The sequence below is a fragment of the Macrotis lagotis genome, chromosome X, assembly GCF_037893015.1.
Source record: "Macrotis lagotis isolate mMagLag1 chromosome X, bilby.v1.9.chrom.fasta, whole genome shotgun sequence".
In the NCBI taxonomy this organism is placed as follows: domain Eukaryota; kingdom Metazoa; phylum Chordata; class Mammalia; order Peramelemorphia; family Peramelidae; genus Macrotis; species Macrotis lagotis.
Window position 1 is genome coordinate 404,034,028 of NC_133666.1, and position 22,024 is coordinate 404,056,051.

The 22,024-nt window shown below is 32.8% G+C and overlaps 1 protein-coding gene across 6 annotated transcripts in view; it reads left to right on the top strand.

The window, feature by feature from the left end:
* The window catches only part of CXH8orf89 (chromosome X C8orf89 homolog), an 82,108-nt gene that overhangs the window by 47,501 nt on the left and 12,583 nt on the right, over positions 1 to 22,024 (top strand). For 4 of the 6 annotated variants that reach the window (XM_074200113.1, XM_074200114.1, XM_074200117.1 and 1 more), the window contains 2 exons: positions 10,178 to 10,328; positions 11,160 to 11,252. In XM_074200113.1, the coding sequence (XP_074056214.1) occupies positions 10,178 to 10,328; positions 11,160 to 11,252 (244 nt within the window). The remainder of the gene's footprint in view (positions 1 to 10,177; positions 10,329 to 11,159; positions 11,253 to 22,024) is intronic. The other 2 variants (XM_074200115.1, XM_074200116.1) reach the window with 2 other exon arrangements.

The window sequence follows — 22,024 nt, forward strand, 5'->3', positions numbered from 1 at the left end:
CACAGAGATAATAGAGGATCAGGTTTGAGAATAGAGTCCTATATTTTGCAGTTAGGTCATAATGAATTATTAACAAATACTCCAATTAAAAACAAATTAACAGTAATGAAGATAGAAGCTAAAATGCAAAAAGTTGACTAGGTAGTGATGAAGTGAAGGCAAGAAATGAAGACTCTTTCTAAAAGTTTGAAAAAGGAAAGAGACACATGGAATGTCATCTTGTCAGAGAAGGGGCACTAAGTTTGAGAAAATGTCCCCCCCCCTTTTATATTAGAGGAAATTAATAGAGGAAAAAGAAAAGATGTAGAGAAAGGTAGAGACTGAAGATGGAAGTGAGAGAAGGTATGAGTACTGGTGCAAAGTCTTAGAGGAAGTGAGATGATTTTAAAACTCTTCATAACCTGACCCTTTTTTTATCTTCTTCCACTATACACCCCTCCATATGCTCTGTGATCTAGATATATTGACCTGCTTATTTTTCCCCAAAGAGGACACCCTGCCTCTACCATTCCTTTCCATTGGCAGTCCCTCATTACTGAGATGCTCTGTCTTTTTAATATGCCTTCTAGTTTTTCTGACTTTTTCAAGACAACCCAAATCCTACCTTCTTTAGAATGCCAATCCTAGTTGTATATAAATTATTATTTATATAGTCTCACCCATCAGAATGTAAGCTTCTTGAGAGCAGGAACAATTTTTGTTAATTTTATGAAACACTTGTTCATTTCATTTAATCATATCCTTTTTTTTTAGATTTTTCAAGGCAATGGGGTTAAGTAACTTGCCCAAGGCCACATGGCTAGGTAATTATTAAGTGTCTGAGGTCAAATTTGAACCCAGGTACTCCTGACTCCAAGGCCAGTGCTCTATTCACTGTGCCACCTAGCTGCCCCCAATCATATCCTTTTTGTAATGCTCATAATGAGTACAATCCAAAAGATTACTATAAAATTATAGTTTATGGACCAACCATTTTCTGCAGTTGAGGAATTTTGCAGGAATTTGACAAGATCTTTAAAAAAAAGTTATACCTTAATCCTCATTATATTGGTGGCCACAGAAGAAGAAAAAATAAAAATTATTGGAAAAATTGTTTTGTATTAAGAAGTAAAAGATGTTAAAGACTTGTGAAATATACAAAAATAAATAGTTTCATGAATTTTTTCAAGAGAATTGGGAAGTGCAGGACTTGGTAAACATCACAAAAATCATAATTGACTATCTCCTATCAGTCTAAGAAATACCTAGATACCATCAAGGAAGTTATTTTAACCTACTTGCAATCAGATCATCCACTGGTTATAGCACAGTCAAAAATCAGTTCTAAAATCAGAAGAGAAGATAAAGATGAAACATTATACTAGTACAAGTACAATACTACAATTATACTAGTGCAAGTATGGTGACTACAATTTAAGTAAACAGTTGACTCCAGAAATTGGAAAAAGATAAAAGTAAAGAATAATTCACTATTTTAAAAAGATATTTTAACCATTTGAAAGTAATTGCCCCCAAAGCAAAATAAACTTAGAAACCACCTCAACCAGGACCACTTGTTTTTGTCAAACTGAGAGGCTTGGCAGCTAAGGGCAACTTTCATTTATGGAGGGAAAATGATGAAAGGATAAGAGTGAAAATTAGCAGGGGAAAAATGAGTATGTGCAATGCTTAGTGTTAGGCCAATCTAAGATAGGTTATCCTGATAAGATATAAAGAAGATAATTTCTAAAATTATTTCATCTATAAATATAGATAAAATTAGAAGAATAACAATTAGCCAAAATCAACACTTACTATATATACTGTTTTGAGTATATTGAGAAAGGCAAAAATATAGTGCCCACCCTCAAAAAGCTCAGATTCTAATGAGAAACAACATGCAAACAACAAATAGATAGCTACACAATACACAGTCATATACACATACAAGGTGTCTTGGTAGATAGTCACAGAGGGCAGAGAAAATTTAGTAAAGATCTACTGAAGAAGAGAAGCACATATTAAGTTCCTACTATGGTCCAGGCTCTGCAAAGCACTGGAGATTCAAAGAAAGGCAAAAGCAGCTCAAGGAGCTCACAATCTGATTGAGGAGGCAAGATGCAAACAGCTATCTACAAATAAAGTTCATTCTTGATAATTTGGAAAAAATAATAGAAGGTATTAGTATTCAGGGGAAGCTGGAAAGGCTTTTTGCAGAAGGTTGAATTTGAGCTGAGTCTTGATGGAAGCCAGAAGATGGAGATGAGGAGAAAGAACATTTCAGGCATAGAAGACAGCCAGTTAAAAGGCATAGAGTCAGAAGATGAAGTAATGTGTAAAAAAAAAAATGGCAAGACGGCTAGTTTCTCTGGACCACAGAGTATGTGGAGGAGAGTATAACGTGAGAAACCTGGAAAGGTGATGAGCCAAAACCAGAAGAGTTTATATTTGATCCTAGAGGTAAAAGTAGTGAGGTGACATGATCAGATTTGTTCTTTAGGAAGATTAATTGGATAAGTGAATGGAGGATGGACTAAAGTGAGGAGAAACGAGTCAGGTAAACCAACCAGAAGGTGGGAGGTACATATAAGAGATGTTTTGAAAGTAGAATCAATAGGATTTTGTGTTTGTATGTGTGTGTGTATAAAACATAACTGATTGGATATGAGAGTGGGGTAAAAGAGAGTAGGGAATCAAGGATGACACCTAAGTTTTGAACCTGGGAGGATTGTTGAGCCTTTAACACTAATAGGAAGGTTATGGTCAATAAAAAAAGGAATTTCTTTTAAAAAATTAATAGGAAGGTTAAGAAGAAGGGAAAGAGAGCACAGTTCTAGACAATTTGAGTTTAAAATATCAATGGAACAGGCAGTTTGAGATGTCTAATGGGAAAGTTGGGATACAAGACTGGAATTTCAGTAGGTAGTTAGAGATGCATGAGTCATTTGTATAGAGAAACATGTTGGCTGCTGAAATTACCAAACAAAATAAAAGGGGGAGAAGAAGAGGGAGAAGAAGGTCCACTTCAGAGCCTTAGGCAACTCCTATGGTTATTGAACCTGAACTGGTTGAATATCCAGCAAAGGAGGCTGAAAAGAATTGAGCAGTCAGGTGTGAGTAGGACCATGAGGAAGCAATATCAAAAAACTAGAGGGATAGTTGTGTCATGCTGCAGAGTGGTCCAGAAGGATAAGGATTTTTAAAAAATCCATTAAATTTTCCATTTGATGAAGCCCATTTGATAACTTTGGAGAAAATAATTTCAGTTGAATGATGAGATTGGAAGTCAGACTGAAGAGGGTTAAGAAGAGAGTGAGAGAAAATGTAGAGGGGGCATCAATTGCAGATAGACTTCTCAAGCAGTTAACCTTGAAAGGGAAAAAAGATTCTAAAACAGTAGTAGGAATGGCTACTTGACTGTATCAGTCAAGTAATAAAATAGATATCATGGATGCCCTAATTCTACATAGCCATTTAAATTTTAGGGAGATGACAAAGCTGTGATTTTCTTGGTTATAAGGAACTTTTGATTACAAAATTTCATGTATCAAGCAGATCAGCACCTACTTTGCAACTGAGACTTAGAAAATTACTTGGAATACTCAATGGGGAAGTGATAAGCTACATGTCAGAGACAAAATCTGAACTCTGTTCTTCCTGAGTAAAAGGTCAATTTTCTATCTATTATAACCAGATTATTACAATGTTGCTTCTAAAATTAGGTATAAAATAGGAAAATGTGCTTTTCATATTATCATCATTCGGAGCTGGAAGGGATCATCCATTCCAACCCCCTTTTACAAATGAGGTACCTAGAACCTAGGGAGGCAAAATGTCTTGTACAAGGTCACAAGAGACATGTAACAGTTTGAGATTTGATTCCAGAGCCACCCTTCATGTATGTTTGACACAGTTTTTGAAGGAGGTCATTCAAATGGAAGAAATGTTTTATTTATGATAACATTCCTAGATCTTACTTTTGGGAAATACATTTTGCTGATTTTATTGAAATCCAGAAAACTAAAATGCCTCTTCTATGAGGTCTACAGTCACTCAGAAAACACTAGGTTAGAATCTGCATGGGTAAAACTAAGTGAATGAACCCATATTACCAGAGTTTGAGAATGACAGGTTTGAATTTGGGAAATTATGCAATGCTTTCAATGATCCCAAACTGTTCTTTGCTTCAGAAACACACTTTTTTTTTCTTTTTTAGGTTTTTGCAAGGCAGTGGGGTTAAGTGGTTTGCCCAAGGCCACACAGCTAGGTAATTATTAAGTGTCTGAGGTTGGATTTGAACTCAGGTCCTCCTGAATCCAGGGCCAGTGCTCTATCCACTGCATCACCTAGCCACCCCAGGAACACACTTTTTAAGTACCATTATCCCCCCCAGTTATCCTATATGTCTGCAAATTCTGAATCATGGTATTTTCAGAAGAATCAGAGTTTCATAAAACCTAAATGCAATGGAATGACATGTTGGGAATATGAATATAATGAAGCATATTACCAATAATAACTTTTCCATAAGAATTGCAAAAAAACCCATCACTAAGTATTTGTATGATCAGAAAGGAACCAGATTGATTTTAGGTAAGGAGAATGTTTTATTTAGACATATAGAAGAAGATTCCATCAAGCACATCTTGAAGGATTCATAGAGAGATATGAACAAGAATTAAAACAGGATAAGAATGCATAGATTGTTTGCAAACTATGCCAATGAAGGAACTTGTCACATCAATTAAAGTCACAGATGAATTGAAGTATTAAAGTAACTATAGTTATACAAATTTGAAACAGTGCTTAGATTCTCCATAATTTTAGTTAAAATACCACTCATCTAACTAACAACCAGTCAAATTTACCAGACAATATAAAAACCCACCTTTATGCACAGTTAGGCCTGGCTTCTATGATATTTAATCCTTAGGAAAAGTTTTTATTCAATATCCATTTTTTATTACAGATGAAGAAGCACCAACTATGTACGTGCTGTGGACCATGATAGATATTGGGAGTATTGGCATGGCTAGAATAAAAATATAAACAAGACACAATTCTTGCCTTCATTTTGAAACTTATAGTATAATAGGTCTGAATTAAGCATGGACCCAGATAATTGTAATACAAATGTATGAAAGCCATCATGGCATTGTGGGTACAAAATTAAGTCTAAAACAAGTGGAATCAAGTCTTGCCTCTGACATACAGTCTTTGTGATGCTGAGCAATACAGCTAACCTCTCAGCTCTGTCTAGGCTACACTCTAGGATAGAAGCTGCAGAACAGTTGCTTTCCCTCATGCCAATGAAACTCTATGTCTAGAACAAAAACAATAAACAATAACAAAAGTCCATTATATAAGAGAAACACAAAAAGCTAAAAGCTCTGCATAGTTGCACTGTTGCATAGTTATAAAAAGCTGCACAGAAGGGATGTTTAACCATAGAATTTATGTGTCCAAATGAAGAATATCATCATAAAGGGATGGTCATAGAGAGAAATGCACAATAAGAGATACAGAGGTAGGGGAACATAGTTTATTTTTAGTGGATAATTACATTTGTTTCATCATAGAAAACATGAAGTGGAGGTAATGTGAGATAAGACTAGAAAGAAGCCTGTAGCCAGATTATAGAGAGCCTTGGATGCCAAATGAAGTCTAGACTTAAAGAAATCATAGAAGGATTCTGAAAACCAATCAGATGTGTGTAGGATGGAGTCTGGGGAAAAGGTTATTAGAATAATCCATGCAAGAGGTAATGAGGGCCTGAACTGGTGTGGTGGCCAAAGTAAAGGTGAGAATTATATTTGTATTTGTGGAGGGAAGATAAGTCATAGATAACTGCTAGAAGTAGGATTGTAGGAAATTCACTTCACTAAAACAAAACTTATGTTGGATATTTCTCTAGTTTTCATCTAAATATAATTTCATATTTAGGTGAGGGAGAAAAAAAGCACTCTCTATGAATTCAGGGGACTTGTCTCAAATCTAAGCCCTAATGATTGCTAATTCTATGACCTAGTCAATCACTTAATCTCCCTGGACCTCATTTTCCTCATCTGTAAAATAAAGAGGCTCAACTAGAGCAAGGATTCTTAACTTTTTTGTGTGTGTCATCAAACTTTTTTGTCAGTCTGATAAAATCAGTGGACCCCTTCTCAGAATAAAGTTTGTATATCATAAAATCAGTTACATATGATTATGAATTATATTGAAATATTGTTATTAATTTTTTTTAAGTTCACAGACCAGTTTGCCAACTCCTGCATTAGAGAGGCTTTAAGGTTCTAAATCTATGATCACCACCATCAACAATTACTTATTGAATGTCTCATATATAAAAAGAGCCATACTATATTTAGATATACAACATAATCCTTGCTGTCAAGGAAATTATTTTTTAGTTAGAGAGACAGGACATAATACATGTGAAGATAAAAATGATACAGACAATATATGCTGTTGAGGTGGCTCAACTGTAATTGAAAGGAAGAAAATCAGCACATTGCTTGTGAGATGATCAACTATATGGATGCTACTCCTTCTTAGCAGTTCAGAGATCGAGGATACCCTTGAGATAACCTACTATGAACAATGTCAACCACATCCAAAGGGAAAAAAAACCCAAAATCTTAATGCACACTATGTTCATTTTTTTAAAAAAATATTGTTTTTTGAATTTTACAATTTTCCCCCCAATCTCACTTCCCTCCCCCTCCAGCCCCCACACAGAAGGCAATTTGATAGTCTTTACATTATTTCCATGCTATATGATCAAAATTGAATGTGGTGAGATAGAAATCATATCCTTAAAGAAAAAAAATATGAGATAGCAAAATTATGTATTGTTACCTTTTTTCTTTTTTTTTTAGTTTTTTTTTTTTGCAAGGCAAATGGGGTTAAGTGGCTTGCCCAAGGCCACACAGCTAGGTAATTATTAAGTGTCTGACACCGGATTTGAACCCAGGTACTCCTGACTCCAAGGCCGGTGCTTTATCCACTGTGCCACCTATCTGCCCTTGTAATGTTACCTTTTAAAAAAAATTTTAATTAAAGGTAATAGTCTTTGGTCTTTGTTTAAACTCCACAATTCTTTCTTTGGATATAGATAGTATTCTCCATCACAGATACCCTAAAATTGTCCCTGATTGTTGCACTGATGAAATGAGCAAGTCTATTAAGGTTGATTATCACCCCCATGTAGATGTTAGGGTGTACAGTGTTCTTCTGGTTCTGCTCTTTTTTTTTTTAAGACTTTTCAAGGCAATGGGGTTAAGTGGCTTGCCCAAGGCCACATGGCTAGGTAATTATTAAGTGTCTGAGGTCGGATTTGAACCCAGGTACTCGCCACTCCAAGCCCAGTACTCTATCCACTGTGCCACCTAGCCGCCCCCCCCCCAGTTCTGCTCATCTTGCTCAGCATCAGTTCACACAAATTTTTCCAGGCTTCCCTGAATTCCCATCCCTCCTGGTCTCTAATAGAACAATAGTGTTCCATAACAGGCATTCATTCAATTTCCAATTCTTTGCCACCACAAACAGGGCTGCTGTGAATATTTTTATTCAAATGATGTTTTTACCCTTTCTCATGATTTCTTTAGGGTATAGACCCATTAGTGGTATTGCTGGATCAAAGGGTGTGCATATTTTTATTGCCTTTTGGGTGTAATTCTGAATTACTTTCCAGAAAGGCTGGATCAGTTCACAGCTCCACCAACAATGTATTAGTGTCCCAGATTTCCCACATCCCTTTCAACATTGATCATTGTCCTTTCTGGTCATATTGGCCAGCCTGAGAGGTATGAGGTGGTACCTTGGAGATGCTTTAATTTGCATTTCTTTAATCAGAGCAATTTTTCATATGACTATAGATTACTTTGACTTCTTCATCTGTAAATTGTCTCTGCATATCCTTTGACTATTTGTGAATTGGGGAATGGCGTTTTTTTTTATAAATTTGACTCAGTTCTCTATATATTTTAGAAATGAGTCCTTTGTCAGAAATGCTGGTTGTAAAAATTGTTTCCCCACTTATTACATTTCTTTTGATCTTGGTTACAGTGGTTTTGTTTATGCAAAAGCTTTTTCATTTAATGTAAACAAAATTATCTAGTTTGTTTTTAATGATGTTCTCCATCTCTTCCTTGGTCATAAACTGCTTAGCTTTCCATAGATCTGACTTGTAAACTATTCCTTGATCACCTAGTTTGCTTATAATATTGTCTTATGTCTAAATCCATGTACCCATTTTGATCTTATCTTAGTATAGGGTGTGAGATGTTGATCTAATCCAAGTTTCTGCCATACTAACTTACAATTTTCCCAACAGTTTTTATTGAAGAGAGAGATTTTATCCCAGAAGCAGGACTCTTTGGGTTTATCAAACAGCAGATTACTATAATCATTTCCTGCTATCTCTTTTGCACCTAGTCTATTCCACTAATCCACCACTCTATTTCTTAGCCAATACCAGACAGTTTTAATGACTGGCACTTAATAATATAATTTTAAATCTGGTAGGTCTAAGTCACCTTCTTTTGTACTTTTTTTTTTTTATTAATCCCTGGACTTTTTATTTCTCCATATGAATTTACTTACAACTTTTTTCTAACTCATTAATTTTTTTTGGAATTTTGATTAATAGGGTACTAAATAAGTAGTTTAATTTAGGTAGAATTGTCATGAGCAGTTGATATTTGCCCAATTTTTTAAATCTGATTTTATTTGTGAGAGAAGTGTTTTGTAGTTGTTTTCATAGTTTCTGAGTCTGCCTTTGCAGGTAGAATCCCAAGTATTTTATGTTATTTTGTAGTATTTGAAGTTATTTTGAATGGAATTTCTCTTTCTAGTTCTTGCTACTATATCTTGCTATATAGAAATATATATATATGTATATATATATATATATATATATATATATAATATGTTGAGGATTTATGAGGGTTTATTTTATATCCTACGATTTTGCTAAAGTTGCTAATTGTTCTAGTAGTTTTTAGATGATTCTTTAGGATTCTCTAGGTATACTACGTTCACTTTTTAAATGCTTCTCTTATGTTTTTCCTTCCTGTCTCATGGTTTTTCTTTCTCTTTAGTTCTAATTCCTTTTACACAAAATGACTAATATGGAACTATGTTAAACACAAATGTACATGTACAACTTTTACCAGACTGTTAACCACTATGGAGAGAGGGAGGGAAGAGAGGGTAGTAGAAAAATGTATAACTCATAAATTTGCAAATGGATGAATGTTGAAAAACTTCCAAAGCATGTAATTGAAGAAATAAAATAAAATGTCAACTAAAAGAAAAGAAAACACATTGAACCAAGAGTTAAGACAGCTTTTAAAGGTACCCTATTTTTTAAAAAATAGACTTTTTTTTAGGTTTTTTTGCAAGGCAAATGGGGTTAAGTGGCTTGCCCAAGGCCACACAGCTAGGTAATTATTAAGTGTCTGAGACTGGATTTGAACCCAGGTACTACTGACTCCAGGGCCGGTGCTTTATCCACTGTGCCACCTAGCCTCCCCCAAAATAGACATATTAAACATAGCTTTGTGAGACTGTAGCTCTTGTGGCTCTAGTCATAGGTTTTTATTTCAAATTTTGAGCATCTACAGAATATCTGGTGTCTTATGTGAGTTTCAGGAATGGTTTTTATTTTCTCTCACTTAAGTTTTGCAATTGTTCATTCTTCTTTACTTATTATTTGTGCCTTTAATGAAAATTGGATGAAGAATAAGAAATATTAAAACTCTGCAAGCTATAGAAGTAGAGACTCTGTCAGAGATCAGAAATATAGACTCACTTTAAACTTAATTGTTTCCTAAAATCCTTTTGATGGAGCAGAGTTAGTCTTGATAGTAACTGAAATTTGAGACTTCAAGTTTCTATTGAATTGTCATTATACCTAATGCTTAGCTATTCTTTGAATTGCTGGAGCCTTTCATATACTTGTCTGTGGCAAGAATGGGTTAAGAACACTAAAATGATAGAATCAAAATTACTTTAATAAAATTATATGGACATAAAAATCTTCCAAGCAAGGGTGTTATGAATTCAAGATATTATTTACTTTTAAATGAGTGATTTAAAATATTTTTGTGCTTGATATATATTATTTTGAATATAAGAGGTCTTATATTTATGATCAAGAAATAACACATATTTCTTTGAAAATATTTTAAATTAGAATACTCCTCAATATTTGGTCTGAAAGATTACAAGGAAGTGGATACAATTCCTTCTCTACCAGAAGTGCAAAGATACAGGACAAATACAGAAGCTTCACTGGACATGCTTAAAAGACATCCATATACTGCTCTAAAGACACCTAAAACCAGGTAGATTTTATAGAGTTTAAATGAATTTTAGTAGAACATTTTTCTGTATAATAGTAGTAGGGACATCTTCGTAGAGATAATTTTGATTTTTTTTTACCCATTATATATTTTAATAAAGAATTTAAATTTTCTGCTTCACTTGACAACTTCTGCATGTTAAGTGTCTTTTTTCCCTCAGTCAAATTTAGAATAGATAAGATGGGGTTATATAGTTTCCTTTGGAAACCAATGGGTTTTATGATTAGGCTAGGGAAAATTTATATACATGGGAACCTGTTCATGAGGCAGTAAAAGGTTTTTAACATAAAAACCCCACAAAATTCCTTGTGAGAAAATTATTTAAATGTGAATATTGGGAAATTTTATATTTGCAGTAACTTGAGAGCAGGAGTTCTTAAACTTTTTTGAGTCTGGAACTCTTTTCGCATTCTAGAGAAGCGTATAGATCCCCCCTCAGAATTTTTTAATATTAAATATCAGTTCTAGATTAATAAAAATAAAGCTGTAATTGTTTTTCTTATACAAAATCACAGACACCTTGAAGCATATCCATGGGCACTTTGTGGATACATAGATCTCAGGTTGCATAAAGGTAGAAAAATTATTTCTCTTGATAATTCATTTATCAGAAATGATCAAGGATAGTTTCTATAATTTCTCTTTTAACTTTCCAGTATACTGAGTATAGAACCATGCTTATAGTGGAAAAACATTACAACTTTCTTGGCTAAATAAAAAGGGATGGGAAGAAAAGTTCCTTAAAAAAAGTGAGTCTCATTAAAACCATGGTGGTCTTTCTATTCTCTTATCTTTTTTTTTTTTTTGGTGCAGCTTTAGTCACTCTAGCTTTTGTACATTTTTTTTCATATTTGAATTATTCTACAGATTGCCAATAGAGAAGAACTCCAAAAATGAAATGCTAAGGTATGTAATGATAAATTTCAGAATAAATTTTGAAAGCTGTCAGAAAAATGACTTCAGCTTTGAAGAAATGTCCATTCAAATAACAGTCTTACTCTCATGCATGAGAAGATATTTCTTTTTTTAATTTAGTTTTTTGAATTCCAAGTTGTTTCCCTCCCTCTCCACTGTACTAGAGAAGGCTACCATTTGATGCAGATTTATAAATGTATGTAAAACCATACTATGCATACTTCCGTTTATCAGTTATTTATATGGAAACATATAACATCTTTCTTCTCAGGTCCTTTCTAGTTGATTTGAGTATTTATGGTATTGAGAATAACTTAGTCATTCAGTTATTCCTCAAACAGTATTGCTGTTATTGTATAATATGGTTCTCTTGGTTCTGCTCAGTTCACTTTCCATTATTTCATGAATCTTTCCATGATCTTATAAAAATCAACCAGCTCATCATTTTTTTTAAACATAATAGTATTCTATCATGATCATATACTACAATTTATTCAGCCATTGCCCAATTGATGGGCATCCCCTCAATTTCCAATTCTTTGTCACCACAAAAAAAAAGCTGCTATAAATATTTAGAACATGTAGATTCTTTACTTTTTTCCCTGATCAAGTTGAAGGAAACCTACTAATGGTGCTGCTGATTCAGAGGTTACACACATTTTTACAACACTTTGATCATAATTTCAAATTGCTTTCCAGAAATATTGAATCAATTCACAGTTCCATCAACAGTGTCCCAGTTTTTACACATCTCCTTCACCATTTGTCATTTTCCCCTTCTACCACTTTAGCCAATCTGATAGGTATGAGATGATATCTTAAAGTTGTTTTAATGTGCATTTCTTAGATCAATGGTGATTTAGAGCATTTTTATATAATATATATATATACATATATATATATATTATTTCTTCATAGAAAAACTTCCTGTTTAGAACATTTGTCATAGTTTTATAAATTTGACAAAGTTCTCTTTATATTTAAGAAACTGTTTATAAAATTCTCCCTCTTCCCCAATTTTCTGCTTTCCTTCTAATCTTGGCTATACTGATTTTATTTATACAAACTCTTTTTAATATAATGTATTCAAAATTAACCATTTTACATCTCACAATGCTTCCTCTTATTTATTCATAAATTTTTTGTCTATCCATAAGTCTGATAGATAATGTAATCTATGTTTTTCTAGTTTTCTTTTATCTCCCTTTATATCTAGTTCATGTATCCATTTTGATCTTATCTTGGTAAATGGAGTAAGATATTAATCTATACCTAATTTTTGCCAGATTAAATTTCCAATTTTCCCTACCAACTTTTACTAAATAGTGTATTCTTATCCCAAAAGCTTAAATCTTTACATTTGTCAAACACAAGATTACTATACTCCTTTACTCTACTATGTATTTTCTATTTTCTATTTTCTTAGTCATCTTTCTATTTCTTAGCCAGTAGCAGATAATTTTTGATAGTTACTGCCTTATGATAGAGTTTAAGAACTGGGTACTTCCAGAATAATATATTTAAAAAAAAACCGGAAAGGAGAAAAGAATATACTCCTAAAAATATACCCTGAAAAGTTCAGCCTAATCTTTAGTGAAAAGAAGATAAATTTAAGGACAGCTAGGTGACTCAGTGGATAGAAAACCACCCCTTGAGTCAGGAGGACTTGAGTTATCTAGCTATGTAACCTTGAGCAAGTCACTTAACCCCATTACCTTGCAAAAACCAAAAAAAAAAAAATTAAGAGAGGTGTCTGAATCATTCCTGAAAAAGTTATTTAAAAAAATCTTGAGTAATCATCAAGGAACAACAGGATTTAAGGAGCTAAAAATTGAAGGGGGAATTGAAGGAGTCAGAGGAGAAAAACTGAATTAATATTAGATGAATTAAATCCCATCCTTCTGTTTAAGTGAAGCAATTATCTTTCCTGATTAGAGGTATAATAGAATGAAAATCATTCAAGTGGGGAGGATGGAAGCAAGAGACAAAGGAGAACTGCAGATATAACTGACCTGCAGATAAAACTGACCTGAATATGAGCAGCAAAGGGATGACAATTTTTAAAAACTCTCAATAAGAGTTGTACTTCCTAGAACTGTCTGCCTGACCTAGGAGATGGGAGTGTATATATGTTGAGGGATGACTGGAACCCAGTAGGTATTAGTAGATAGTTATAGAAAACAGTTGTTTTCCTGAATTCTGTAAACTTAAAAAAAAATGTGTGTGTGATAGCATTTCAACATAATTCATTTTCTTTGTAAGCTTACATATTTATTTTATTTATTTAAATACTCACAGACTTCCCTGTTCCTCTGCCAAAGAAGGCCATGTAGGAACCTCTGACCTAGAAACAGGATGTACTGGACTTACTAGAACTGAGTTGTGATGTGTGGGGGAGTTAATACAAAGTAATTCCCACCACATTTTGTGACTTCCTTCATAAAACTGAGATTTCTGGAGGTTATGGCTCAGAAGAAATCTCAATCCAAATTAATTAAATAAAGGAAAGTGAAGTTGCAGTGAAATCTACAAGTTCTCTGACAGAGGAATGGGACAGAGAAGGTAATTCAACTCCAGATCACCAGAAGCACTAACATATTTGGGAGATAAAGAAGGGCATCTAAATGTTGTTGACTGAGAGAACAAAATTCAGAATAATCTAATCAGAGATAAAAATAAGGAAGAAGAAGTAAATGAGTACTTCTTGGAAAGGAATTATCACCAAAGGATATTACTTAAGTTAAAAGGGTATGTATGGAGAGTGAGGAAATGAGGGAATAAATAAAATTAAATTAAAATTTTATATAAAGAAATTATGAATGAAGCCACCAACAGGAGTTTGTGATAGGAGTTGGGAAAGCCTGTGGGAAGAGAGTAGGGTCATATTAGTACAGGTAAAACTAAGCAGATGAACAGAGAAACAACTTAAGAGAAAAAGGTTATAAGTATCAATACAAAAGAAGTAGAGAAAAACACAAATCTAACAATTATTGCTTTAAATGTGTATGAAAAAGTTCAAAAAATCAAAAATGGCAGAATGACTAAGAAAACAAAATTTAATAACTTAATTGTAAACTTAAAAATAAAGACACATTTTATAATGATAGTGAGAGGTTGGAAGAAAATTTACTGTACATTGGGCTATTCCTCAAAAAAAGTAAGAATAGGGATTATCTACCAAACAGACCAAAATTAAAATGTTCAACAATTTCAAAAGAGATAAATACAGAAAGAAAATTATCTTTACAGATAATGAAGCATCATGATAGAATATTTGGGCTCCTAATGGCATGGAATCCAAAAACATAAAGAAAAATGAATTAAATTGCAAAAAAGAGAGAACAAACACCATTATAGATTTTAATATTTCTCTCTCTGAACCGGTTAAATGTAACAGAATGATTTAAAAACAGGATAATATAGAACCAAATACACTGTTGGAAAAATTAGATTTGTAAGAAAAGAAACTAGAATGGTATACTAAAAATATCATTATTTCTTTGTACATATATCTTTATAAAAATATTACCATTTTCCAAGGTATTGAAAAATTAAAAATAAAGATAAAACAAAGAAATGTTAATGTTTTTAGAACATTTATAATACAGTAGAAATTCATATGGCAAATGCAAGTAGAAATGCAGATTTTAAAAGGGCATTGAAGAGATATTTTTATATGATAAAAAATTATCTGTTCTCCAAGACTAGCATTTTTTTGTCATTGAAAAGTCCTCAGAACTTTTAAGTTTAAAATCCCCTGTCCAAATTTTTTTCCAAAATTCTAGAAATTTTAGGGATAACAATAAGACAAGAAAAAGAAATTAAGGGTATAAACATTAGCAAAGAAGGGAAAAATTATCATTATTTACATGGTAATATACTTGAAGTAAACTTAGGAAATCAGGAGAAATGATTATTAATAACTATTGATTTGGGGAGATTCAGAACACCCCCCTTTTTCCCTATTTTCAAGATTTTTAGTCTCTAAAGGTTGAGCTCAATTTCTCCTCTATCCAATATGACCCAACCTTACAAGGAATCTCTTGTTTGAGGTGAATTCCATTCACACTTCATTGGAGGCAGAGCCTTTTGCCTGGATTGACCAAGAGGCTGGGGTGACCTGGGCATAGGGGTGGCACAGTAGATAAAGCACAAGGCCCTTAAGACAGGAGGACCTGGGTTCAAATGTGAATTCAGATACTTAGTAATTGTTTGACCTTAGGCAAGTCACTTAACCCTGATTGACTCCCATCCAGGACTATCTCCAGTTATCTTTATTTTTTGAGGGGGATCACTGGATGGCTTGGAGGAGAAAGGAAGGATGGTGACTTAACAATCCCCCCCACTCAAATCCAATTCATGTGCATGTCATGGCATCACCTCCCTGATGTCATGGTCTTCTTTGAAAACGAAAGACAAACATCATCAAGATATTACTTTTATCTCATCATTGTAGTAAATCCATTTCTCTTTGTAAAGTCTACTTCTAATTATACTTTTAACCAATTAGATTACTGCCTATTGGAACATCTCTTTTATTGGAAATCTGTTTTATTGGAACATCCAAAGGCATAGAAACCTAAAAAAAGTAGCCATGAGCTTTCTTTGATGGAAAGATAGTATAAGGAGCCTTTTCTGTTAATCATCCACTGGCTGTGATTGATAAAATTAAGTTACAATTTACCCCTAAGTTCTGCCTCTTGAAATGATTTTAATCACCACAGAAAAGAAATTGAGTTCATAGTATTCACTAAATTAATAGAACAAAAGATAATTTTACAAGAATCATTAGAAATTCTAGCAAGCAGTAGGAAAAGTCAAGCATAATAAAATAACAAAAATAAAAAAACCCCACCAAAGTAACTAAAATATTTGAAATATTTGGGAATCAACCTAACAAGACACACTCAGAACCCATACAGAAATCATTTCAATACTTTTTTAAAAAATAAAAGTATGGGAAGGCATTATTGGAATGGTATGGACTATAATATAAAAATACTACTTAAGAACTTCTAGATATAATGCTATTCTATCAGATAGTCAAGGAATATCACAACATATTTAGAGGGACAAAAATTCTAGAATTTCACAGAAAAAAAGTATGAAGGGCGCCATTACATTTCCAGACTTCAAAGTATGTTATAAAAAATCACAAAAATTAATTGTCATAAGCAAAAACTAATATCTAAGCAGATTAGATAAATAAGAATCATAAGCAATTATATTTTTGTAATTAAGTATTAACTAAAAAGACCACTTGGGGAAGGATTTCCTATTTTACTAGAACTTCTGAGAAAATTGCAAAGCAGTTTGATGGAAAATATACCATGAATTACAGGAAGTTTCCACATGGAAATGACCTAAATATAAAAGATCTTATTATGGAAAAAAAAATGGAGTATGGAAGAAAGTACTTTCACAGCTATGGTTATGGAGAGAATTCTTTTTTTTAAATTTAAATATTTTATTTGTTTTCCAATTATATACAATAGTAGTTTCTACCTATCACTTTTTTTGTAATGTTTTGAATTTTTTTAAATTTTATTTATTTTTAAGGCAGTGGGGTTAAGTGACTTGCCTAAGGTCACACAGCTAGGTAATTATTGTTTGAGATCAGATTTGAACTCAGGTGCTCCTGACTCCAGGGTCAGTACACTACCTAGCTGCCCCTGCCCCTAATGTTTTGAATTTTGCAATTTTTTTCCCCCAACCTCCCTTCCCTCTACTCTCACTCCCTACAGAAGGCAGTCTGATAATCTTTACATTGTTTCCATGCTATAATTGATCAAAATTGAATGTATTGAGAGAAAAATCATACCCTTGTGGAAAAAATAAAATATAAGAGATAGCAAAATTATATAGAACATAAGAGAGCTTTTTTTTTAAACTGAAGGTAATAATAGCCTTTGATCTTTGTTTAAACTCCATAGTAATTTCTTTGGATACAGATGGTATTCTTTATGGAGAGAATTCTTAACCAAAAACAGATATATGGCTTTATTTGCTAATAAAATTAGCAAAATCAAACCTTGATAAGTAGAGATTGTAATTATGGGAAGAAATCTTTTCTTTAAATATCTATGATAAAATGCTGATATTAAAAAAAATGTAAGAAATTAACACAAATTTATAGGGCCAAAAGTCATTCCCCAGGAGATAAAATAGTTAAGGGATATGAACAGATGGATTTTAAATGAATATTCATAGACTTCTTGACAACCTATTGAAGTATGACCTAAATCACTAGGAAGAAGAAAAATTAAAATTAAAAACAATTCTGAGGGTATTACCTCACACCCAGCAAATTGATTATGGTATAATATTCATTGTTGAAAGGGCTTTGGTAATATAGGTTCATAAATATCCTATTGGTAAATCTATGAATTTATATGAATTTCCTGAAAAATGATTTGGAATTATGCCAGTAATATAGGCCTGGTTCAATATTAGGAAAACTGATTGCATAATTGATCATATGAAATAGCCATAATAACAAAAATCATATGATTATATGAGGCAAAAGAGGCAAAAGAAGCCTTTGACAAAACTATAATATCCCTTCTTATTAAAAATATTAGAAAGTTTATGAATCATTGAAGTCTTTTTTAAGTTATTTTTATTTATTTTTCAATTTCTTGCAAAAATAGTTTTAACATTCATCATTTCGTGAGCTTTTGAGTTCCACTTTTTTCTACCACTTTCCCTTCCCACCTACCTCTCCATGGCAGCAAACAATCTGATATAGGTTGTACGTGTAAAATTGGATTTAATGTATTTCTACATTAGTCAAGCTGTGAAAGAATAAGAAACTAAGTGGGGAAAAACATGTTTGAAAGAGAAAAAACTTGTAACAAGAAGTTTTAAAAAGTGAACATAGTATGCTTTACTCAGCATTCAGAGTTCATAGTTTTTTCCTCTGGAAGTTGATGGCATTTTCCTTAAACAGATCTCTCAGGGTTGTCCTTGCTCACTGAACTGCTGAGAGGAGTGACATCCATCACAGATGATCATCCCACAATGTTGCTGTTAGTGTGTATAATGTTCTCTTGGTTCTGCCACATTTCACTCAACTTTCACACAGCTTTTCTGAAGTCGGGTCACTCATGATTTCTTAAACAATAGTATTCCATAACATTCATAACATGTTTAGTTATTTCCCATATGATGAGCATCCCCATGATTTCTAATTTTTTGCCACTACAAAAAGAGCTGCTATGAATATTTTTGTACAGGTGGGTCCTATCCCTTATTGAATATTGATCCAGTACTGGTATTTCTAGATCAAAGAGTATACACAGTTTTATTGCCTTTTTGGTATAATTACAAATCACTATCCAGAATGGTTGAATCAATTCACAGCTACTCCACCAATAGTGTATTAGTGTCACAGTTTCCCCTTATCCTCTCCAACACTGATCGTTTTCCTTCTTGGTCATTTTAGCCACTCTGATTGGTGTGAGGTGGTACCTCAGAATTGTTTTAATTTGCATTTCTCTAATCAGTAATGATTTGGAGCATTTTTTGTATGACTATAGATAGTTTTAATTTCTTCATCTGAAAACTACCTGTTCATATTCTTTGACCATTTATCAGCTGGAGAATGACTTATATTCTTATAAATTTAACTCAGTTCTCTTATTTTAGAAATGAGTCCTTTTATCAGAAACACTATCTGTAAAAATCATTTCCCATCTTTCTGCATTTCTTCTAATCTTGGTTGCATTGGTTGGAGCCTTTCTTAAACTGATAATTTATATCTTTCTAAAACCAAGCTCAAACTTTTTCTGCAATGGGATCAACTTGAAATATTCCCAAATGATCAGTGAAGCTAGTATATATATATTATTACCACTATTATTCAGTATCATACTAGAGATGCTAGCTATAGCAATTAGACAAAAAGAAGAAAAAAATTGAAGGAATAAAAATAGCTACAAGGAAACAAAACTGTAATTCTTTGCAGATTATCTGATGTTATACTTACAGAACTCAAAGAATCAATTAAAAATTTTCCTCCAATAAAATTGCAGGATATAAGATCATCAGCTTTCCTACATGCTATCAAAAAGTCCAGCAGGAAGAGATAGAAAGAGGGATTCCATTTAATAAATGTAGACAATATAAAATATTAAGGAGTCTACCAGCCAAGGCAAATCCAGGAATTATTTGCACACAATTACAAAACACTTTTCACACAAATAAAGACAGATCTAAATAGATAAATTTAATTGCTTAGGTGTAGATTAAGTCAATATAATAAAAATAACAATTTTATCTCAGTTAATTGACTTAATCATTGTCATACCAATCAAACTACCAAAAAAAATTATACAGCTAGGAAAACCTGAAGACTATCTGGAAGAACAAAAGGTCTAGGATGTTAAGGGAATCATTGAAAAAAAATGTTAAGGAGATTGATTAGCTTAGCAGTTCCAGATTTCAAACTACATTACAAAGTAGTAATCAAACCAGTTAGTACTAAGAAATAAGTGGTAGATCAGTGGAATAGAATAAGTACACAAATACAAAGTAGTAAATAATAAACTCAAAGATCCAAGCTTTTAAGATAAGAACTCACTTTTTGACAAAAATTGCTAAGAAAACCAGAAAGTATGTCCATCAATTGGCTGAACAAATTGCTATATATGATTGTGATTGAATGCTATTTTGATATCAGGAAGGATGAGCAGGATGCTCTCAGAAAAACCTGAAAAGATTTATGTGAACTGATACAGAATGAAATAAACAGAACCAGGATTGTATACAGTAACAGCAATACTGTATGATTATCACCTGTGAATGACTTAGCTATTCTCAGCAGTACAATGATCCAAGACAGTTCCAAAGAATTTATTATGGAAAAGGTTATTTATCCATCTCTAGAGAAAGAACTAATGGAATCTGAATGCAGATCACAGCATACTTTTTCTTTACTTTCTTTTTTTTAATCTGTTTACTTTCACAACATAACAGTTTTTCAAAACTGCATATATATATATATATCAAATATGCTTATTAAATGAATGGGGGAAGAGGGGGAAGAGAGAATTTGGAACTCAAAAAATTTTTAAAGATTGTTTTTACATGTAATTGGGGAAAAATAAAATAAATAAATAATAAAATTAATTTTTAAAAAGAGTGAAAACTGAAAAGTGATTTGACCAAACCTAGTGTAGACCTGTATCTCAGCCTTATTCCAGGATAATCTCAAACTGGAAAAATGAGTTGGGCATAAAAGATGATATCATAAATAAATTAGAAGAGCTTGGGAAAATGTATTTGTCATATTTATGGATAAGGGAAAAGTTTGTGATCAAAGAGAATGAGGAGATTGTAGGAAGTTAAAATAATTTTGATTACATGAGATTAAAAAGTTTTTGCACAAACAAAACTAATGTCAAAATGAGAAGAAAAACAGGAAACTGCAGGAAAAATTTGCAAATGTTTCTCTGATAAAGGCCTCATTTCACAAATATCTAGGGAACTGAGCCAAATTTATAAAAATAAGAGCCAGTCTCCAACTGATAAATGGTCAAAGGATATGAGCAGTTTTCAGAAGAAGAAATCAAAGTTATCAATAGTCATATGGAAAAATTCTCTAGGGCAGCTAGGTGGCATAGTGGATGAAGCACTGGCCCTGGAGTCAGGAGTACCTGGGTTCAAATCCAGTCTCAGACACTTAATAATTACCTAGCCTTGTGGCCTTGGGCAAACCACTTAACCCTATTTGCCTTGCAAAAAAACCTAAAAAAAAAAAAGAAAGAAAAATGCTCTAAATCCTAATGAATAGAGAAATGCTTATTTAAAAAATTCTGAGATACCACCTCATATCTATCAGATTGATTAATATGACAAAAAAGAAAATGACTAGAAGAGATGTGGAAAAATCGGGACACAATGCATTGCTGGTGGAATTTTGAAATAGTTTAACCATTATGGAGAATAATTCAGAACTAACCAAAAGGACTATAAAAGTATGCATAGCCTTTTTGTTTTGTTTTGTTTGGCTTTTTGCAAGGCAATGGTGTTAAGTGACTCAAGGTCACACAGCTAAGTATTAAGTGTCTGATATGGATTTGCACTCAGATCCTACTGACTTCAGGGCCATTGCTCTCTAGCTGCTGCGCTACCTAGTGGCCCCATGCATACCCTTTGACCAGGCAATACCTATACTAGGTTTATATCCCAAAGAGATCAAAAGAAAGGGGGAAAAGACCTATTTGTGCAAAAATATTTATAGCAGTTCTTTTTGAGATAGCAATGAATTGGAAATTGAAGGGGGTCCATCAGTTGAGCAATGGCTGAACCAGTTGTGACATATGTTTGTGTTGCAATACTAATAAGAAATGATGAGCAGGATGGTTTTAGAAGAACCTTGGTAAAACCTACATGAACTGATGCAAAGTGAAGTGAGCAGAACAAGAACATTGTACACAGTAATGGCAATATTGTAGTGATAATCAACTGTAAATGACCTAGCTTTTCTCATGCATATTGAAGCATACCTTTTAAAATTTTCTTTATTTTTTATTGTTTTGTTTGTGTTTTCTTTTGCAGCATGGCTAATAGGGAAATATATTTGGCATGAACTCACATATATAATCAAAATCAAAGTTTGTCTTCTTAAGGAGGGGAAAAGAGAAGGAGGGAATTTGGAATTCAAAATTTTTAAAAAATGATTGTTAAAGTTTTTAATATCATTGGGAAATATTAACATAGTCAAAAAATAATTTATTTTTTAAATGATTTGGAACTGTACA